Source organism: Staurois parvus, unplaced genomic scaffold (genome assembly GCF_062004578.1).
Source record: "Staurois parvus isolate SC_StPar_1 unplaced genomic scaffold, SC_StPar_1.0 ptg000145l, whole genome shotgun sequence".
NCBI lineage: Eukaryota > Metazoa > Chordata > Amphibia > Anura > Ranidae > Staurois > Staurois parvus.
This window is the reverse complement of record NW_028317941.1, coordinates 22,278,438-22,301,329: the sequence shown is the minus strand read 5'-3', so window position 1 is coordinate 22,301,329 and position 22,892 is coordinate 22,278,438. Positions and strand designations below refer to the sequence as shown.

Genomic DNA, 22,892 nt, shown 5'->3' with positions numbered 1-22,892 from the left:
CATTTTTTCCAAAGCCCAGACAAAACCTGTCAAGTCACATGCATGCATCTATGTAAAAATTTTCTATTTTCTATTAAAGAATTGAATTGTAAGACACCCAAAACCAAAAATGTATTATATTGCAGCTTACCAATCATTAGATGTGCTGTTTGCATTAGTTTTTTTTCCAGCTTTTTCTCTCTGTTTTAGCTTCAGTTTTTCAGTGCATCTAAATCTGCTAGTCCATCTTACGCTCCCCTCCCCCAGACTGACAATACTGCTGTCCAAAGGTGCCCCTGTGCTCCTTCATCCAAAGTGGAGGCACTCTAATACTGGCGGTGTGTTACTGGCCAGATGCCCAGGTGAAAACAGAGGGAAAAAAGCCTGAAAATAGAAATTTATGCAGCCACCACATCTGGTGATTGGTAAGCTGCAATAAAATACATTATTAGTTTTGGGTTTATTACTACTTTAAACTCTTACTAGCTTGACTGCATATGAATTGCCACTTATGTAGCAGCTCCCTGACCCCTTAAGGCAATGAGCATGGCCAGTTCACATTACATGCATTTCAGTGCTTTTTTCTGCATGCAAAACGCACAGGAAGTAGGTTATATGGTTGTCAATGTCATAGTTCACATCAGTGCTTTCAGTTCCAGTGCATTCCGGATGCAGAAAAAAAGCAGAACAGGCTGCATTATTCCTGCACAGAACTGTACTGGAACGCGGTAAAACGCATCAAACCGCACCGGAATGCAGCAAAAACACACTGGAAAGCATGCCCCTATTACAACTGAAGAATAAAAAGAGAGGGGAGAAAATGAACTGGAAAGCTTCAAAAACTCACCAGAACATGTCAAAAAACACACCAGAACACATCAACAAATGCATTGAAAGCGCCAAAAATGCAGCAAAACCGCACATGCAGAAATGCATCTGGAACATATCTGCACTGTGTTTCTATAGTGTGAATTGACCCTTAATATGCTAGCTCCATTTGTTTTCTTTTTTTTTGGCTTTTTTATCTTTTACGTTCATCTGGTGGTCCAGCCAGTAACACACTCCTTGTCTTTTAGTGGCTCCACTCTGAATGAAGAAGCAACAGAGACAGCTTTGAACAGCAGCATTGTCAGTCTGGGGAGAGGGTAGGGGAAGATGTCCTAGCAGATTTAGATGGCCTTGATTAACAAATAAAACTGCTCCAGCTAACACTTTATAAACAGTTACAGCAAACCAGTTTTTTTTCCTTTTAAGATAAAGGTTTTACATGATTAAATAAATAAATAAAGCATTAATCACTCCTGTCAGTGTTAAATGATTTGTCTCAGCTCTTCTAACTGCCGCTTGGTCTGTTGAAGTAAGTTGAAAAATAACAGACTTACTGGTCGAATCACTAGGGGAAAGAAAGACGGAAAGGAAAGAAAGAAAGAAGGAAAGAAAGAAAGAAAGAAAGAAAGAAAGAAAGAAAGAAAGAAAGAAAGAAAGTGAAAAAGAAAATTAATGCAACCACCACATCCAAGGATTTGTAGGCTGCAGTATATACATTTGTGTTTAACCCTTTTGCTGTCAGAGCCATTTTTGCTCTTTTTGCTCACAAGTTTAAATAATTATTTTATAGTTTACCATATATTTTTTTTGTCAGAGACAATCTATATTTATTACTTTCTAACTCAGGCACTTTTTAATCTCGATGCCAGACCACAAACCTTATACCAGGCTCCTTTCTCCATTTGTGTAGCTTTGTGAGGTTGGGACCCGTGATACCCACTTGCTTTCTACTATCTACAAACTACGAAATGCTCCACCAGGGGACTTTGTCCCCCCTATATATAATAAGAATTTCTGAGGACCCTGTAAAAAGCTCAGACTGATAGAGCCATCACTATGGCACAAACATTCTCCATGGCGAATCACTCTCAGGAACTAGGGTATACATTGCTCTCTAGGTGGTACCAAGTTCCAGAGCTATTGAACAAAAATTTATACCTTGATCCCGAAGGAATGCTGGAGGTCTCAAAAGGACCTCGGGACACTCCTGCATATCTCCTGGCAATGTCTGGTATTACATACTCTTTTGATGGAGGTCCATAAAATAATCCTCCAGCTGACTTCAGTGGACCATGGTCCAGATCATATTTGGAATTTGTTACATGTCAACCAGGTTTCTATGGAATAATAAAAGTCATCCCTGCACTTGCTGAATGCTGCAACCCCCCACTCAAAGGCGTTTACCTGTTCTGCCCAATGCACTTCTTTTCTGCATCTGACACCAACCACACATTATATTTAATGAGTATTAAATGTTTGATTATCAGACCTGGTGATGGCACTTTCAGACATAGGAGACCAGTGGTGGTTCCAGAGATCTTAGCATGTAGCATCCCCTTTACTGCCACATCATAATAGTTCCCCTGTTTTTTTTTACTTCTTTTCTTATCTTCTCACAAGACTTTTCCTCTACTCTTCCATTTTAGGGTTTCTCTCCCAAACCCATTCCTCCAAAGAGGTTTCTTGGTAGTAAAATCACAGACACGGTGACACCCAAAACATACTCAGATGTTAATTTGTTGTCAATAGTCTTTTCAAGTGCTATCTTATACTCTACCATCTTCTGATGTGTTCATATGTTTTCCAACCTTTTCGGGTCAGCTGTGTCAGGCTTTATGGTCACTTTCTGTTAACTTATAAGTCAACACACAACACCCCCATGTCAAGTACACCTTGTGTTTTTATAAGTGTATGGGCTCTAATTATATCTGAGTGGATTGTAATTGTACAGAATGTACACTGGCTGTGGTTTTAGATGAAGATGAGCATGGCAAACAGGTGACAACACGTTCGGGACATTTGTCAAACACAGGGTGTATAAGAAGGATGGTGTTCATTTGGCATAGATGACATACTGTAAGCAAGAGAAAATAGAATGTCTATACTTGTTATGAAAATGCATATATTAACCACTTGCCCTCCTGAGAATTTACCCCCCTTCCGGATCAGGCCATTTTTTGCGTTATGGCACTGCTTTACTTAATTTAATTGCGCGGTCATGCAGCTCTGCACCCAAATTAAATTTACGTCCTTTTTTCCCACTAATTGAGCTTTCTTTCAGTGGTATTTGATCTCCTGTGCGGGTTTTAATTTTTTGCGCTATAAAAAAAAGACTGACAATTTTGAGAAAAAAAAACAATATTTTTGACTTTTTGCTATTAAACATGTCTAGTAAAAAAATTTAAAAAATCAAATTTAGTCATAAATTTAGGCCAAAATGTATTCTGCTGCATGTCTTTGCTAAAAACAAATCCCAATACGTGTAAATTAATTGGTTTACTTGAAAGTATTAGCATTTACACATGGCGATATAGATAGTGGAATTAATTTTTTTTACTAGTAATGGTGGCGATCAGCGACTTATAGCGAGACTGCGGCAGACATTCTGACACTGGGGGGAAATGACTTGGTGTTACTGACATCCCCAGTGACACCAATACAGTGATCATTGCTAATAAAAAGCACTGACACTGTACTAATGGCACTGGGCAGGAAGGGGTTAACATGAGGGGCAATCAAAGGGTTAACTGTGTGCTGGGAGTGTTTTACATAGGGGCCGTGTCAGTGTGCTTCTCTGTAAGCACACTGCTTTGGATGGCCATCCAAAGCAGTGTGCCCGAGCTGACAGGGAGGAGAACGGTTAGTAAACAAAACAGTTCTCCTCCCCGTCGGGAAATCACCGGGTGCCGGCAAGTAATCACCAGCCGGGACCCGGTGATTGACAGCCGTATCCACGGATGGCAGCGCGGGCAATGCAAAATCATGTAAATATGTGATTTTGCGCACCCGTGCCGCCCTGTAGCAGTATTTCTGCTATAAGGCGGTGCAGAAGCGGTTAAAGTAACATCTCAATTCCATATTTCCAATGCAGTGCTTCATTTCTTTGGCGTAAAGTGTTGAGTAGCTCTTCCTCTGTGATTGAAGTTGCCTATTTGCCGTGTTGCGAGGTACAGTGTCAAAGGTTATGACAGCATATAGTTTCCAGGAAAACATCGTCTGATAAGCATAAGTGCAGTCAACATGGTCAACTGATCGAAAGAGACAAAAGGACATTGCGCAGGATTGTGACCCGGAGTAAGAAAACAACTGCTGAAGTGACTGCAGAGCTCAATCTCAGTCTTCACGGAACATGGCAAATAAATTGGCAACTTAAGTCAGAGGCACCAGCTAAGTGGGCACCAACTATTTTCCCTCTTTGAAGCTCAGTAACATCTGACACAACTCCGTATTACTAGCAGCGCACACAGTGAGGCTTCCACCTGTTAGCTAGGTGTCTCATCACACAGCGGAAGCAAAATAATGTTACATCACACCCGCTTTCAACACGGAACACGTCACTTTCACATCAGCAAATAATGAATCGTTTCCATTTTGTTGTCTAACCCCTGGATATATGTACAAATTGAAGGCGCTTTATAAGTTCCTGAAATAAATCTGCAACATTTAGTCACAGGGCACGTAGGATACTAATGTTTTCTATGTGCCCAGGAGTTGAGTCTGTCTGGTATGAAGTGCTATGAACTAGAGAGAGCTAGGAGAGGAAGGAGAGCTGACTGTGCAGATTATGATGATTCCGCTGCTCCTCTGTCACACGCTCACATACAGGAGCCCAGACTGTACTGAGACTGTGTGACACCCAGCAGCTGCTGACGGCTCCCCTGTGCCAGACTTAATGCTTGGAGCAGCCAATGACAAGCCGGAGTGGACTCTTCACACATGCGCAATGCTATCCTGGCGTCTCTTCCGGTTTAGTCCCTTCCCCCGCTGCTGCTACTGCATTCCCTTCCGGTGTGAGAAGGAGGAGGCCGCCTGTGGTGGGATCGCACGCATTTGCTTTCTGTTTTGGCAGAATTTAGGTTTTGTGAGGCAAAGGGGAGCCCATGTTTTCTCCTGAGGAGCCGTAGTGTCTGTGAGTCGTAGAGTGTGAGTCCCGGGCAGAATGCCTCCTGTACAGCTAGAGAGCAGTCAGCTGGTGGTGACTGGGGCTCCCACCACTGCCCCTCAGCCTCCTCCTCCGGGGGCAGTAGTCGCCTCAGCTACGGCCAGTCATGGCTACCGCCTCAGTACACTCATCGACTACCTACTACAGAGGACCTACCAAGAGATCAACGTGCTGGCTGACCTGTAAGTAACTTGTATGGATGGTGCTTCATTGCCTCCAGTCTATCACACTGTATTCCCAGCTGCTGGGAGACAAACATCCAGGGTGACTGCTTCTGGAAATGCTGGCTGTCATGGCAATGCATTGGCTTCAGTACTTCGGAGTCCCTGATCCAGAATAGGAGTAGAGAGGAGTCATTTGTTACAATGGATGTATACACATCACTGGTGTTGGTTTGTGTAGAGCAGGGGTCCCCAAACCGTCTAAGCAAAGGGCCAGTTTACTGCTGTTCAGTTTTTAGGGGGGCCATCGGGAGTAGAAAAGGTCCCAACGTCAGTATGGAACAAAATGCCCCATCTTTGATGTCAGTGGAAGGAATAGTGCCCCATTGTTTGTGTCATTGGGAGGAATTGTGCCTCGTCATTGGTGTTATTTGGAGGAATTGTACCCCATCATTGGGCCCCGTTGTTGGTGTCATTGGGAGAAGTTGTGCCCCGTCGTTGGTGTCATTGGGAGAAGTTGTGCCACGTTGGTGTCATTGGGAGAAGTTGGCCCAGTTGTTGGTGTCATTGGGAGAAGTTGTGCCTCATTGGTGTTATTCGGAGGAATTGTACCCCATCATTGGGCCCTGTTGTTGGTGTCATTGGGAGAAGTTGTGCCCCGTCGTTGGTGTCATTGGGAGAAGTTGTGCCCCGTCATTGGTGTCATTGGGAGAAGTTGTGCCCTGTCGTTGGTGTCATTGGGAGAAGTTGTGCCCCGTCGTTGGTGTCATTGGGAGAAGTTGTGCCCCGTCGTTGGGAGAAGTTGTGCCCCGTCGTTGGTGTCATTGGGAGAAGTTGTGCCCCGTCGTTGGTGTCATTGGGAGAAGCTGTGCCCCGTCGTTGGTGTCATTGGGAGAAGCTGTGCCCCGTCGTTGGTGTCATTGGGAGAAGCTGTGCCCCGTCGTTGGTGTCATTGGGAGAAGCTGTGCCCCGTCGTTGGTGTCATTGGGAGAAGCTGTGCCCCGTCGTTGGTGTCATTGGGAGAAGTTGTGCCCTGTCGTTGGTGTCATTGGGAGAAGTTGTGCCCCGTCGTTGGTGTCATTGGGAGAAGTTGTGCCACGTCGTTGGTGTCATTGGGAGGAGTTGGCCCAGTTGTTGGTGTCATTGGGAGAAGTTGTGCCTCATTGGTGTTTTTCGGAGGAATTGTACCCCATCATTGGGCCCTGTTGTTGGTGTCATTGGGAGAAGTTGTGCCCCGTCGTTGGTGTCATTGGGAGAAGTTGTGCCCCGTCGTTGGTGTCATTGGGAGAAGTTGTGCCCCGTCGTTGGTGTCATTGGGAGAAGTTGTGCCCCGTCGTTGGTGTCATTGGGAGAAGTTGTGCCCCGTCGTTGGTGTCATTGGGAGAAGTTGTGCCCCGTCGTTGGTGTCATTGGGAGAAGTTGTGCCCCGTCGTTGGTGTCATTGGGAGAAGTTGTGCCCCGTCGTTGGTGTCATTGGGAGAAGTTGTGCCCCGTCGTTGGTGTCATTGGGAGAAGTTGTGCCCCGTCATTGGGAGAAGTTGTGCCCCGTCGTTGGTGTCATTGGGAGAAGTTGTGCCCCGTCGGTGACAGTGGGAGGAGTTGTGCCCCGTCGTTGGTGTCATTGGGAGAAGTTGTGCCCCGTCGTTGGTGTCAGTGGGAGGAGTTGTGCCCCGTCGTTGGTGTCAGTGGGAGGAGTTGTGCCCCGTCGTTGGTGTCAGTGGGAGGAGTTGTGCCCCGTCGTTGGTGTCAGTGGAAGGAATTGTGCCTCGTCATTGGTGTTATTCGGAGGAATAGTACCCCATCATTGGGCCCCGTTGGTGTCATTGGGAGAAGTTGTGCCCCTTCATTGGGAGGAATTGCACCCCATCATTGGTGTCATTGGGAGGAATTGTGCCTCATCATTGGTGTTATTCGAAGAAATTGTACCCCATCATTGGGCCCCGTTGTTGGTGTCATTGGGAGAAGTTGTGCCCCTTCATTGGTGTCATTGATAGGAATTGTACCCCATCATTGGTGTCATTGGGCGGAATTGTGCCTCATCATTGGTGTTATTCGGAGGAATTGTACCCCATCATTGGGCCCCGTTGTTGGTGTCATTGGGAGATGTTGTGCCCCTTCATTGGGAGGAATTGCACCCCATCATTGGTGTCATTGGGAGGAATTGTACCCTATCACTGGGCCCCATTATTGGTGTCATTGGGAGAAATTGTGCCCTTTCATTGGTGTCATTGGGAGGAATTGTACCCCATCATTGGGCCCCATTGTTTGTGTCATTGGGAGAAATTGTGCCCCTTCATTGGTGTCAGTGGGGGAATTTTGCCCCGTTGGTATCAGTGGATGAAAGAGTGACCCAGGGGCCAGACAAAAGCAAGCAAAGGGCAGCATCTGGCCCCGGGGCCACAGTTTGGAGACCACTGGTGTAGAGGGATGAATGGCGCAGGGTTTTCTTTGCTGGCTTTGAGGTCTGTGTGATTTTACTTTCTTTTTAGAAGTTATGACTGGGTGAAAGAGGAAATGTAATCAATCTGTAAGGCCTCATTCACATGGGCATACTTAAAGCAGAACTAAAGGGATCAGTCCCTACATTTCCTCCAACGGGGTCCCCATCCTTTGCCTGCTTCTTCTTCAGTGTGCCAGTCTTTGGCCGGCCCTGAACGACGTCATCCTGCCACACAGGGATCAGGCCAGCCCTGGAGACCACTGAGAGCAGGCAGGTAGGGGTACTTTAGTGCAGAAGGGACATGGCATGTCTTGTCTGCAATAAGGAGTCTGCCTGCTCACAGTAACGGACTTGTTTCGCTTTAAGTATGCTGTCTGTCCCTATATGGGATGCAAAGATGTCCCATTCATGTCTGCTGAACCTCCGCAGCTTCATGAACACAGCCACTGTTCCCAATTTGAAAGTCATGGAGGTGCATTTCCTGGAATGCAGACATTGTACATTCAGGGACACGCATCTACTTGGAAGTGTACAATCCAAATGCACATGTTCCTGCGTTATAAATGGCTGTGTGTATAAGTAGGTGCTGCAGTGTCTGTCTTCTGGAACCGAACAGAATCAGCAAAGGAGAATGTCACCAGCACACCGAGGATCACCAGTCCAAAGGTTTCAATGAACGATCACATAGTTACAGCAAGGCAACGTTTCGGAGTTTCGCAGGACCACTTCATCAGTCATGTCACTAATGCCTGATGAAGGGGTCCTGCAGGACTCCGAAACGTTTCCTTGTTGTAACTATGTGATCGTTCATTAAAACTTTTGGACTGGTGATCCTCGGTGTGCTGGTGACATTCTCCCACGCACCTGCATGGCTCGCAAATTGGGAACAGCAGCTGTATCCTATTAGACATAACTGGGACTGCCTGCATGCTGATGCGAAGATGAACGCTTAAAGTGTTAGTAAACCCAGGACCCTGCATTCACTATATCTGGTATCCCACATTACACAGAACATGGAAATGCAATTATTTTAGTCAATATAAACTGCTAAATACGTTTTCTCAGCAGTACATAGCAGTCTTTTTACTCCCTATCAGTGTCCGAACGAGCACTGGTTAATCTTGGAGGAGGAGGAGTCTTCATTCTCCTCTGACTGTCCTCTAAGGCTGCATGACTTCTGATCCTCTGTCTGGAAAGCGCTGACTGGCCCTGTGCTGATCACATGTACCCTCCCACCCCCCCCAAAAAAAGAAAACCCTCCCTAACAATACACACCAAACTGAGCATGTGAAGAGTGACTCCTAGAGCTCTGTACAATGAGCAGATAGATTGGGGACTATGGAAGAAGGGGAGGATCAGAGGACACAGGATCAAAGCGCCTTTTTACACATTGCAAAGGATTAACCTCTTCGGTTTCACAGTGACTATAACAAGCATGCTTTGCTGCATATACAAACTGATTTTACTGGGTTGTGGGTTTTGTAACATATAAGTACTCCCATGTGAATGAGACCTTAAAGTGTTACTAAACCCACAACAGTAAAATCAGTCTGTATATGCAGCAAAGCATGCTTGTTATAGTCACTGTGAAACCGAAGAGGTTAATCCTTTGCATTGTGTAAAAAGGCTGTTAGATCCTGACTTCTCTTCTCCTCTTCAAATGTCCACGTTTTATCTCCTGATAAGGCAGACTGAACCGTAGCCATTCTGCACATACTCAGTTTGGTGTGTATCGCTAGAGAGGTTTTTCTTATTTTCTTTGGAGAGTGCATATGATCAGCACAGGGCCAATCAGCGCTGTCCAGACAGAGGTCAGGGGTTTTGCATCCTCCTAGAGCAGAAAGAAAACTCCTACAAGCTTTAACCAGTGCTCTGCTGAACACTGATAGAAGTCACAAGACTGATTTAACTGCTGATGAGAAAAGGTATTTAGCAGTTTATATTTACTAAAATAATTGCACTTCCATGTTGTGTGTACTGTGGGAGAGTAGACATAGTAAATGCAGGATCCTGGGTTTAGTAACACTTTAAAGGATAAGTTACATGTTCCACCCATATTTAGGGTGGAACATATAACATGTTCCAGCAGCTGCAGCCTCTCTCCCGTCTCCTACTGATAGTGAGCTAGCATCTTCTCCGGTTGCCTGATGTCATTGTTGGAAGATAACCCGGCCCTGCAGGGCTCTGTCCACAGAGTTCTGTGAATGGAACAGTACAAGTACCGACAGCCTTTGTGGCTGACAGCTTGTAGTTCTCAATGAACTGCCATGGGGCTGTTGAGTGCGGTAGTACTTCAAGGTCTCTTCCTGTCATTGTGTATCTGCCTGCCTGTATGAGGTACGAGCAGACAGATACACTAACAAGTCTGCAGGAGACCTGCATGGCACCCACGATCTGCTGATCACAGATGCAGTGCTTTACAGGCTAAACATAAAAAATTAATAAATGCACATCTTTTTACCTGAAAAAAGGTGAACTTATCCTTTGCATGCCCAGCGAATCCACCAATGTTTTGTGGTAATCCACTGCTTCACATCCAGTTTTACATCACCATCAACTCTTCTGAATTAATCGAGAGCTGGCTGTGTCTTCTGGATTCTTGCAACCGGTCCCCTGATGACATGCATGTGCCATGGTGTGTCATCAGGGGGTAGGCTGCAAGAACAAGGAACAGTGCAGCCAGCCCCCTTGTGATGGTGCATGAACACATACTATGGATTTTCTTTGAGCCTCCTGGGATTCTTGATGTAAGTATCTCAGGAGGCTGAGAGCAAACGGGGAGGGGGCTCATTTTTGTCTAGGCAAGAAATCCAGAAGTGCCGGGCAGCAGGAGAAAAAGTGTTTTTTCAGAGGTTGCATGATTCTGTGAAAGGAGCGAATGGGGAGTCATTTAATGTAAAGTCATTATGAAGGGTGAAGTAATTTTAAAGTGAAATGACAGTGAACGTTGAAACTAGAACAACATTGGAAACACTCCTCTAACCTCTTGTTCCAGTGGCAAAACTAACATGTTGGATTTCTCATCAATTTCTGTAGTAAATGGTTACCAGCACAAATGGGGTGGATCTCTCAGTGGGACTAAATACAGCTGTATAACAGATTCTAAAGCATCCTCTTTCTATCCGCATTTGAAAACTACTGTAGCTTTACAAATACTATGAAGTGTATACAAAAAAAAAGGTTTTTTTTATTCCTTTTTTAAATAATAGTTTTGGAATGTCTTGTGAAGGGCTAGACCAAGGGTCCTCAAACTATGGCCCGCCAAAGACATTTATCCGGCCTGCCGGGCCAGCCAAAAAAAAAATAAATCAGGAAAAAAAAAAAGCATGGCGCAGGCCGGCAACTAGCTAGTCTGCTAGCTGGGTCCTCATCCGCGAGGACCCAGCGAGTGGCAGTCTGGAAGCCCCAGATTTCACCTGCTGCAGCCAGAGGGACAACAGGAGAGGAGGAGAGCACACCAGGTACAGTGCATTGCAGTATCCAGTGCGTTCGTGAAATTTCAAGTCCTTAGCTACTAGCAGGCCTTAAGAGTTACTCGCCACCAGTTGCCCCACCCAACCCCTCCCCTAATTTCGCCCCTAAACACGCCCTCATAAATTATCTCATGAAATGACACTGTGAAATGTTTTATGCAGAATAAATATTAACAACATATTTAATAATACAATGTAAACACCTTCTCCATCCCATGTCTTTCTCCTTCTCCAGTCCCATCTCCCCCATCCCATGTCCTCCTCTACCAGTCCCCCTGTACCATCAGAGTCCCCCCTTACTGAAAGAGAGAGAAAGCGGAGAAGAGGAAAGCAGAGAACAGGTTTGGCTTGACCGAGAAGGCAGAGAGGAGTAAAAAAGGAGACTGAAGCAGAATAGAACATCTACACTGGAGAGGAGGGGAGAGATTGTCGGGGAAGAAAGTGCAGCTGCAGCCAGAGCAAAGAGATCTAACCTGTCAGATGAGAACCAGCTTGTCAGGGAGACGAGGTTTGTGTGGCAGCACCCTGTACACAGTGACGGACCGCACATGTTCCTCTTAGTGAGGGACCCGAAAGCACTTGAAACCGAGGCTGAGGGAGGAGAGCAAAACACCGCGGGTGAGCAGGGAGAGGAATGGGGGTGATTGGTGCACAGGTCTGGAACATGGAGCGCTGGGGTCTGTCTACCGAGCTGCCTGTGCTGCCTTATAGTGGCTCCGGCTTTGCCAGTGACTCGGCCCCACATTATTTCCACTCGCCAAATGCAAGTGGAAATTTTAAGCCCTGCGTTAGTGTACAGTGCATTGCGGTGTCCAGTGCATTAGTGTACAGTGCATTTTGGTGTCCAGTGCATTAGTGTACAGTGCATTTTGGTGTTAGTGTACAGTGCATTGCGGTGCCCAGTGCGTTACGGTGTCCAGTGCGTTACGGTGTCCAGTGCATTGCGGTGTCCAGTGCATTGCGGTGTCCAGTGCGTTACAGCAGGGCTTGAAAAAGCTGTTCGCCAAATGCGAGGAGAAATTCCTGTGTGGTGAGCTTCGGCGAGCACAGCTGATGGATGGAGCGGTTGCACCTGCGCCCCAAGCCTCATTGTGAAGCCAAGTTCCGGTTTCCAACTTCCGGCTTCTTTGGCACCGCCATTACACTGGCAGCACCTCTGAGGGGACAGGTGCAGGAGACGTCCGCTCTCCACCGCCGCGGGGGACTCGAGGCAAATGCAATTTACACACAGCCATTGAAGTGGTATTTTGCATCAGAAAAAGGGTATTACACAAGTCTTGTTCCTGCTGTACAATGAAAACCATAGCAAATCTTGATGTGAAACTGGCTTCCTACTGCTTTTTGTCATAAAAAAAAAAACATTTTTTTGGTGTGTTTTTTCTTCATGGAATAGAATGCAATCCACACACAGCCATTGAAGTGGTATTTTGCATCAGAAAAAGGGTATTACACTAGTCTTGTTCCTGCTGTACAACACAAACCATGGCTGCTCTATTAGCACATCTGGAGATGAAAAAAATGCAAAATGTTTACTATTGTTGTTTATTTTATGCAATGTTTTTTGGCAATCAAAAGAGGCACTTTTTTCTTAATGCCACACTTCTCTGAGGTCTCTGCTGGAGATAAAAAAAACACATGTTTACAGTAACTATTATTCCATGTTTTTTGGCATCAAAATAAGCACTTCCTTATGCTATACTTCTGTAAACTAAACTTACATCTTTTAAAAGAGACTTTAGTTACTAAAGTCTCTTTTTAAAGATGCAGGAGATAAACAAAAAAAATACAAAATGTTTTTCGTTGAAAATATCACTTGAGAGTGTGCTGTTGTTTTACAGTCTGCTTATATTCAATAAAATCATTTGTAAACAAAAAAAAAAATACAAAATGTTCACTACAGGTTTAAAGCTGTAAAACATGATATTTTGATTGCACCCTATTGCTATTAAGCTATTGCTGTTATGTTTAAATTGATACAATAAAGCTATGTTATCATTGCAGTTTTTTATATTTTGGACTCTTTATTCAAAGAAAAATTTAATTTCATAAGCTTTAAGGGGGCATGGTTGGGGGCAGGGCTGGAGGCGGGGTTGGAGGCGGACCTTGGCAAGGTTGGGTGGGGCAGCTGGTGGAGAGTAAGGTTTGTGCCTGGCTAGTAGGTCTGGACTTGAAATTTTAAGCCCTGCATTACAGTATACAGTGCATTGCAGTGTCCAGTGCGGTACAGTGTACAGTGCATTTTTAATATTGTATTGTTTTTTTCGCACTACAAATAAGATATGTGCGGTGTGCATAGGAATTTGTTCATATCTTTTTCAAACTATAATCTGGCCCCCAACAGTGTGAAGGTCTGTGAACTGGCCCCCTGTATAAAATGTTTGGGGACCCTTGGGTTATGCAGGCCATAGACGGGTCGAAAACCGGGCTTTTTTTTATAAACAAAACATAAAATCGGTTGTTCGATCAGCTGACGTTACCACCAACGGTAAAAAAAAATCGTCCGATTTGCGTCCCGTCTACGGCAGCATTTAATTACTTCTGTCCCTTGCAGAGAGCTCCGCTATTATATTTGACATGAAAAAGTATTGCAGTTGCAACAATGTATCTATTTGTAGCCATTTCAGATACCGATGTTTTTATTTGGATACATTTGTTGCAACCGCAAGACTTTTCATATAAAATATAATAGCAGACTGGAATTCTTATTCTTCTTTTTCTTCTTCTTTTTCCTCTTCTTGCAGGTCACGGCTCATGCGCAGATTTTTTTATTGGTAAAACGATTGGACAATTTGCCCATCATTGCCGGAAAAATCAGCCGATCTTTTTTTTCCAACTTTACCGATAAAAAAAATGTACCAAAACCCTGAAAAACTGCCGACCAATTAACCCACTAACGGTGTGAAAATCGGGCGTTTTTTTTTTTTCTCCGCCAAAAAAATCAGACGATTTTCGACCTGTCTAAGGCCTGCATTAGACCCTCTGTTAAGTTTTATTGCTCTTTGTATCCCCATTGGAGAGACTGACCCTTTTTGTACTGATTAACATTTAGCCGGAGAAAGAAAATGAGGGGAAATGGTTTTTAAGAGGGCAGCTCCTCTCACTTTGTGAAATTTTCTCCAACTTCCCGTTGTGTTGCTGGGATAAGAAGTGAATGGAAATTTTCTCAATGGTACACACAGCAAAAAAAAAAACCAAAACTCTCCCCTACCCTATCCAAAATGGAAAAAAATTGCTATACATGTACTTTAAAGAAAACCTATCTTGAAAGAAATCTGTAAGTCTTGCAGACCTCTCCTGAACTGCTGGTTGCTTGGTTTATTAGCAGCCACCATATTTCTCTTTTGGCAGGTACTTTCTAGTCACATAAATGTTTCCAATGTTAGGATTTATGCTTTTGCCTCAGCTATAGACCCAGATACATTATGTGCACAAGGAATAGTTATACTTTGTAAATGCAATTTTAATTTCCATCTTTGTTTTGAGAAGATTTTAGTCTCAAAGACCATAAATGAATTATAAATTGGGGTGCTTTAGATTTAGCTATTTCTCAGGGCAGTTTGTGCAAACCACACCTTTTTCAAAGACTTAAAATATGTTAACAGTAGTTTTGACAGCTTTGATGTCTCTGGATGCTGGTAGTGATGTTTGAGTGAAGTCTCAGCTAGTCAGTACAGTCGATGGAATGCAGCAGTGCTTCTTAGAGATGTTGGCATCTGGCTGTCTGCATTGATGTTGTCATGGACCAGTGTAGCTCTTAAAACATTGCTTGTTTAGATATATTGTATGAAATGCTAATGTGCATTTTGCTTCATATTCTTTTTATATAGGGTTCTGTTGTACTGGACTGCATTTATTGTTGTGTCCTAGATTTTTATGTGTGACAGGTTTAACTGGGTTTTCAGCTTTAATGCACTGAAATGAATAACTATCTATTATATCTGTCTATAATAACTATAACAGTTTGTTAATTCCACTGTTCTATGTCTGTACTGCCATCCTGTCACTGAGTTGTAAACTGGTAAACTTCCCTAATCACGTTAATTCCTACATGCGACACCCGCTTCCTTCTTACTCGGTCTTGCAGTACTGTTGGTTCCCAAATATACAGTGGGGCAAAAAAGTATTTAGTCAGCCACCAATTGTGCAAGTTCTCCCACTTAAAATCTGCATGGAGGAATGGGCCAACATACCAGCAACAGTGTGTGCCAACCTTGTGAAGACTTACAGGAAACGTTTGACCTCTGTCATTGCCAACAAAGGATATATAACAAAGTATTGAGATGAACTTTTCATATTGACCAAATACTTATTTTCCACCATAATTTGCAAATAAATTCTTTCCAAATCAGCCAATGTGATTGTCTGGATTTTTTTTCTCATTTTGTCTCTCATAGTTGAGGTCTACCTATGATGCCAATTACAGGCTTCTCTCATCTTTTTAAGTGGGAGAACTTGCACAATTGGTGGCTGACTAAATACCGTATTTTTCGCCGTATAAGACGCACTTTTTCTTCCCCAAAACTGTGGGGGAAATGTCAGTGCGTCTTATGGAGCGAATATGGAGCGGCCGGTCCGGTATTTCCACCGCGGCCATGTCAGAATACCGGGCCGGCCGCTCAGCTCTGCAGCGGGACCTTACCTGTTCCTCTATCCAGCGGCGCGCTGTCTTCCCGGCTTCTGTAGTGTGGGCACTGGGCATGACAGCCGGGTGCCAAGTGCGCAAGAAGCGGTGCTTTTTGTGAATGGTAAGGCGGTACCTGGGACACATGACAGATCCCAGAAGCCGCCGGACCAATCACAAAGCGCAAGTGCTTCTCGCTCATGCGCACTGGGCACCCGGCTGTCATGCCGAGTGCCATTACAGAAGCCGGGAAGACAGCACGCGGCTGGATCGAGGAACAGGTAAGATCAAACATAAACTCTGTGGAAGTAAGAGCGGGCACCTGTCAAATTCAGGTACCCGCTCCCCACCTCCCCAAAGGTCAGCAGTCATCTGTACTGTCCGCAGTCTCTGGTCATCCCTGTGCTGTCCGCAGTCTCTGGTCATCCCTGTGCTGTCCGCAGTCTCTGGTCATCCCTGTGCTGTCCGCAGTCTCTGGTCATCCCTGTGCTGTCCGCAGTCTCTGGTCATCCCTGTGCTGTCCGCAGTCTCTGGTCATCCCTGTGCTGTGTCCGCAGTCTCTGGTCATCCCTGTGCTGTGTCCGCAGTCTCTGGTCATCCCTGTGCTGTCCGCAGTCTCTGGTCATCCCTGTGCTGTGTCTGCAGTCCATTAGTTCAGAATTTTTTTTTCCTGTTTTCTGCCTCTAAAACCTAGGTGCGTCTTATGGTCAGGTGCGTCTTATACGGCGAAAAAAAAACGGTACTTTTTTGCCCCACTGTATTTTATGTAATTTATTGGCAGATGGGGCTTTCTTTTGGTGGTATTTATTCACCACTGTGTTTTTGTTTGTTTTTTTTTCCATTATATAAAGGAAAATACATTTATTTAAAAAAAAAAAAAATCTTCCTCATTAGAAAGCATACCAAATATAAATGCCAAGACTTGATGGACAGCCCCAAAATGACCCTTTTCTGGAAAGTGGGCAATCCAATGTGATCTAATTTTTTGCCACAATTTTTCATAAATAAAGCAACATACTGGTATTGAGGTTAATGTACATTTAGTATTTAAAAATCTCTGGCTAAAGCCAAATGGAAGTCTTCCATTTGTGGAAAAATGTAACCTGAAGGATTGCACTCAAAATAACCCCTCAAATATCCTCCAAAAATGCATCCCAATGAAGCCGGGATCGTGGGCATTGTGCACTGCTGCATGTTTAGCAATGGAGTCGTGTTAAAGTTAAAACTTTAGGCTCCCTAACTCCCCCCCCCCCCCCCTTTTTTTTTCTTTCAAAAAATCTACTTGTCCAAGGGCCTAAATCAGGGTTCCAGTATACTTGTCCCTCATGGCAATCGATTTGTCCTGATAAGAGAATAAAAACAGTACTTTTACCCAAAACCGTGTTTAACTCTGAGGTGCTTTTAGGAATGCCTGGGGCTTTTAAAAATGACGGGCTTTATAGCGACTTAAACTTTTATTATTTTTAATATTGTGCTGTTTATCTCCTACTCACCTTCCTGCCTGTCTTCAGCACAACACCTGGGGAATAGCAGGGAGGGGAGAGACTTTGCAGTTTGACGCGTACCAATTGGGTGCTAGTCAGGAAAGTGGCATGTTGGGCGCTCTCAACTCTCAGCAGAATTGTGTCTGTTGAGCAAGTAAATGAGACTCCGGGCTCAATGAGAGGAAAAACAAACCTTCAGGTTACCCTCGCACACAGAAGCACTTGGGTGCTCAGTACAAGTGCATGCTGAGCATCCAGAGTGGATAAAAATCGATTTTTTATTTTTTTTATTAAATTGGATTTTTTTAAATTTTTGTCAAAATTATTTTATAAAATGCTTTTGGAGTAAAAATCTATCTAAAGATATTCTTCTACTTAAAGCGGAGTTCCTCCCAAAAGGGGAAGTTCCGATTTAAAGATTGCTCCCCATTAAGGATTGGCACCGTTTGGGGAGCAGTGGGGAGTGGGTACCCGAAATTGACAGGCACCCGCTTCTGTGATCGCCTAGGCAATCATAAGTGGAAGTTGTCCTCTTACCCTCCCTCCCAGTAGTCTTGTGGGACACGTGACAGGTCCCAGAAGATGACAGGACCATTCAGGAAGCGCAGTGTTTCATGTGCAGTGGGTAACCCGGCTGTGAAGCCGAAAGCTGTCACAGCCGGGTGCCCACACTGAAGATGCCGGCGCCTGGAATACAGGACGGCCGGTGAAACGGGCTGCGGCAGGGGCACCGCGGGATCATGGGACAGGTGAGTGGCTGTTTTTTAAAAGTCAGCAGCTACAGTTTTTGTAGCTGCTGACTTTTATTTTTTTTAGAGTGTGAGTGGAACTTCGCTTTGAGATTTATTAATAATTTAGTTTATTCAGAATGAAATGGAGCTTAGTTATGTTATGTAGCATGAGGCTGTATATTTTGCAATATTTACAACCTCTAAAAGTGGAGATAACATGCACTGCACTAATGCGTTCACACAATTTCACAGTAACAATGAGAAAAAACATGAAATAAAAGAATTTGAGTAGTTCTCCAACTATGTGTGATTAACCTATTAAACTAAAATCAGTTCTGATATCGCTGTTTTACTAACCTGACAGCTTATTATTCTAAAAAGGAAACCTTCATTTGGTTTGCGAATATTAAAGATTCTAACTACCAGCAAGAATGAGTCGGATTCCTTACATTTAAAGAGCACCTGTCATTTTAGATGTATCATGGCAGCGCCTGTTAGCGAGCACCCGCTCACCTGCTGCCGCCATGTCCCTCACCTTGTTGTGTCCCTGTCGCATCACCAGCCGTCCCATTAAAGTGAATTGGACTGTCTGTGAATCAACAGCGGGTCAGAGGAGGAGCCACTGCAGTTCAGAGATGACAGTTGCTCTTTAAAAATCGATGATTTAAATCGAGCTTTTTTACTAGTGATTTAAATCAACTTGATTTAAATAAAATCCACCCTGTGAACAGCCAAATCAAGCTCACCTTTAAGAAAATAAATAAATAAATGCACACTTTTTGCAGGTGAAAAAAATTTGCATTTTTTGTTTATATTTTTTTTAAAGATCCTGGAAATAATTGCACCAGCAATCAGCAAACCGTGGGTGTAATGCAGGACTCCTGCAGACTGTCAGTGGAATTTGTCTGCCTGTACATCATACAAGGCAGTTTCGCACTGAGGAAAAATCAATGAACTACCAGGGCTGTGAAAGTTCATTGAGAATTACAAGCTGACATCTGCAAAGGATGTAGTTGATTCATTCACTGAACTCTGTGAATGAATGACGCGGCTGTGTGGGCAGAGCCCCGAATGGCTACACTTTTTTCTAACAGTGACAGCAGGTATGGGGAACTTCTCCTTGTACTGTTGTCACACAGAAGGTTTGGATCCCCGAGCTGCTGCAGGAGCAAGAACATGTCCCATGTGCCACCCTAAAAATGGGTGGAACATGTAACATGTTCCTGAAGGTGAACTTTTTTTTTAACCCTTTCGCTGCCAGAGCGGTTTTACACGTTTAAAAAATAATTTTAGACCTGGAGATTACATTAAACCCCCAAAACATGAAATATTTTCTGAAAGCAGACACCCTAGAGAATAAATTAGTGGTAGTTCCAGTTTATTATGGCACAAGATATTGCCACAGAGGTCTCAGGAATGCAAAATTTCAGTAAAAACATACTTAAGTTAAGTTAATTTTAGGGCTCAAAAACACAATACATTACCCAATTTTTTGGTAAAATATTAAAGATTAAGCTGCATCGAGTAAATAGATATCCAACATGACAAACCCTAAATTTGTGTGCACCCATGAAATGGCATCAAACTTATCAAGTATCCTTTTTTTTTTTTAATATAGGCGGCACCTAAAAGACCCCTGTAGGTCATCAGTTTAGTGTTAGGAGGTCTGGTGCTAGAATTATTGCTCTCATTCCAGTGTGTGTGGCGATATGTAAAATGTACCGCAATCAACGTTTTCATGCTTAAGCACCCTGGGGGGGGGCTCTGAAATGTTTTCAGGTGCTCCACTGAATTTAATATTGATGGCGGCTGGGGACACTGACAACCGGGACCCTGAAGCGACGTCATGCGCCAGGTCAGGAACGAGATGGGGAGGAGAGCGGACGTGTGTCCGCTTTCCTTCCTCCCCTCCACCCCCCGACATTCTCAAGAGCTGGTGGCATTGCATAGGTTTTTTTTTTTGTTTTTTGAGTACGTGTATTGTGTTTTCTGTACTGGTGTTCATTGGATGTGATTGATTTGCTGTAATTTTCACAGGCATGTTCTTGTGCTTACTATTGTCATGTAGAAATTGCACTTAGGTTTCAAATCCATTAAAAATGTTTTTTGTTCTTAAAGCAGGACTATAGGCAAACCGTTTTTTCATTTTGGATAGAGAAAGAACGAGTTAATTTATAACCCCGCTCATGTTTTTTGTTCATTGTTTCATTGTGAGCTTTCCCTTCACTTCTTGTCTCATAACCAGAATGGGAAGTCAGAGGAAATACCTACAAAATAAGGGGAAGTCCTGATTCTCACCAGGGGCGTCATAACTTTCGTCCCCATTGCACGTTTCCCTCTTTTTCTGACTGTTCTGAGGACATTACAATTTTTTTTTTTACTTTTGGTGATATTGGTAAATATGACAAATAGAATAAATCTCCCTAATGGACACAGAGACAGAACTAGAGACAGGACAGATGTTCTAATCCCTGTTCACTCCATCCAAGATTAAAAAAAATAAACTGACTTTAGTTATACTTTAACATTGGACAAAAAGTTTTACAGTTCCTTTTCAATATGATCTAACTGGTATGAATTAAAATGTATATATAGTGATGATATACATTTTGTTAAATATATTTATCTCTTGAACGTATGTTTCTCTTTTGTTTCCTCAGGCTTCCAAGAAAGACAGACATGGAAAGGTGAGTCTTGATACAAAAGTAACCTTCCCTCCTTGAAGCATCATGCAAATTTTTACTATTTATGTTTCCAGTTTACATATTTGTGTACCAGAATCAAGTCCCCCATTCTGCCAGCATAAGATAAAGCAATATTAAACCCAGAAATAAAAGTTTAATATATGCCAGCGTATGGTGTCTGCATTGGTTTTTCTTTTTTTAGGATTTGTTTCCTTTATTTTCACCTGGTTATCCAACCAGTAACACACTTCCTGTCTTAGGGGGGCTCCACTCTGTGGAGAAGCAGAGACATCCTAGTCTGGGGAGAGGGTAAATGTTAGATGCAGTAACAGATATATATTAGCATGACTAACAAGTCCAAGCTGAACTCATATTAAAGTTACATTAAAGGTTATTTTTTTAAAAATAACAAACATGCCATACTTTCTGGCTCTGTGTAGTGGTTTTGCAAAGAATAGCTCTGATCTGCCTCTTTTCAGGTCCCCTCTTGTGCTCCAGGCCCCTCCCTGCTACCTAGTGACCCCATAGCAAGTAGCTTGCTATGAGGGCTCCCTAGGTGCTGCTCTGTGTGTCCATTCACACATGAAGCGCAGCTTGGCCCTCCTCTGCGCTTTCCTCATTGGCGCACTGGCTGTGGTTGACAGTAGCGGAAACCAATGGTTTCCGCTGCTGTCTCATCCAATGAGGAGAGATAAACCTGGGAGAGACGAGGCTCTTGTGCACATTGCTGAAGCGAGATGGGGCTCAGATATGTTTTGTGGGAGGCTAAGGTGCCTCTGCACACAGAAGATTTTTTCTTTCATGCATTGACTGCATAAAGGTGAAAGACCTTGAGTCTTTACAACCACTTTAAGCAGTTGCAGCAACGGGTTTTTGTTTTGCTTTTGGGATTTACACAAATCCGTAAAATCTGACCATTGTAAGCACCGCTGCCAGTGTTAAACAGTTTGTCTCAACCTTGAGACTGCCACTGTTGTTGAACAGGTTGGTCTATTAAAGGAGGTTGAAAAACAGCAGACTTGCTGGCAAGATCAACACGTGAAAATAAAGGGAATAAAGCCTGCAAATATGAAACTAATGTAGCTTACCAATTCTTAGAAGTGGAGGTTGCTACTATTTTTTCTGTTTTGGGTTTGATACCCCTTTTAAGCAGATTGTCTTCTTCAAAGTGTCCATGCAAGGAGGTTCACAGTACACTTTTTGACATCTGTTAGTAGTTAAGTATTTTTCCCACAAGACAGTTGTCTTGAGCTGTGCAGTATTCTACCTTCCATGGAAGTCCCACCAGTGACTAGTTGTCCTATGCTTGGACAAACATTGATATAGGTCAGTACTCTGCAAACTGCAGCCCAGGGACCAGTTGTGGCCCTTTTGCTTTCTTTTATCTAGTTCTTGAAGCACTATTCCATTCGCTGACAAAAACAGTTTGGCACATGTTCTCCCATTGACACCAACAATTGGCCATTTTCCTCCAAATGACACCAACGAAGGGGCACAATTTCTCCCAATGACAACAACAATGGGGCACTATTCCTCCCACTGACACCAACAATTGAGCATATGTTCTAATGACACCAACAATTGGGTACTATTCCTCCCACTGACAGGTACAATAGGGCATATGTCCTAATGACACAAGCAATAGGGCACTATTCCTACCACTGACACTAATGATGGGGCATTGTTTACTCCCACTGACACTGCAAAAAAAGTTGCAACTGACTACAGTTTTCTTTTTTTTTTGTTTCCTAAAGCCAGAAAGGTGGAATGTTAAATGAAAATAGTTTTGAGGCATGTCTGTGATTTAGTTTTTTTTTCTACAGAATTAAACAATTGAGCATTTTCCAAGAGTGGGGATTCCATACTTTTTGCCAGGGGTTGTATTCTACTCCCACAGTCCAGTCCCCCCCCAAGGTCTGAAGGACAGTAATCTGGCCCTTTTGTTTAGAAAGTTTGGAGACCCCTGGTATAAGCGATGGTTTGAGTTAGTGTTAATTAACAAGGATAACTATCAAACAGTTGCTTACTGTATAGCTTTCACACATTTACATTTATTTTGTAATGGAAAAATATGGTTGTTTTTACTTTAAATTACAGAAAGATTGAAATAGTGCAGTTTGCCAGCCGTACCCGACAACTCTTCGTTAGGCTCTTAGCACTGGTGAAATGGGCAAACAATGCGGGTAAAGTGGAGAAGTGCGCGGTAAGTTTTAAGCATTTATAACAGTTAATTTTTCTCTCATTCTTCACTTTTCCAGTCAAGATCCATCGTGTGGTTTGCATGCCAGTTTTGGATTGTGCATGATATGGGTTTCAAAATCTATTCATG

At 43.6% G+C, this 22,892-nt stretch overlaps 1 protein-coding gene across 2 annotated transcripts in view; it reads left to right on the top strand.

Moving 5' to 3' along the window:
- Positions 1-4,818: 4,818 nt before the first annotated feature.
- MED14 (mediator complex subunit 14) overlaps positions 4,819-22,892 on the top strand; it is a 92,803-nt gene continuing 74,729 nt past the window's right edge. For both annotated transcript variants that reach the window (XM_089673925.1, XM_089673924.1), the window contains exons 1-3: positions 4,819-5,151; positions 20,540-20,566; positions 22,661-22,766. In XM_089673925.1, coding sequence (XP_089530051.1) covers positions 4,967-5,151; positions 20,540-20,566; positions 22,661-22,766 — 318 coding nt within the window. In that variant the 5' untranslated portion in view covers positions 4,819-4,966. The remainder of the gene's footprint in view (positions 5,152-20,539; positions 20,567-22,660; positions 22,767-22,892) is intronic.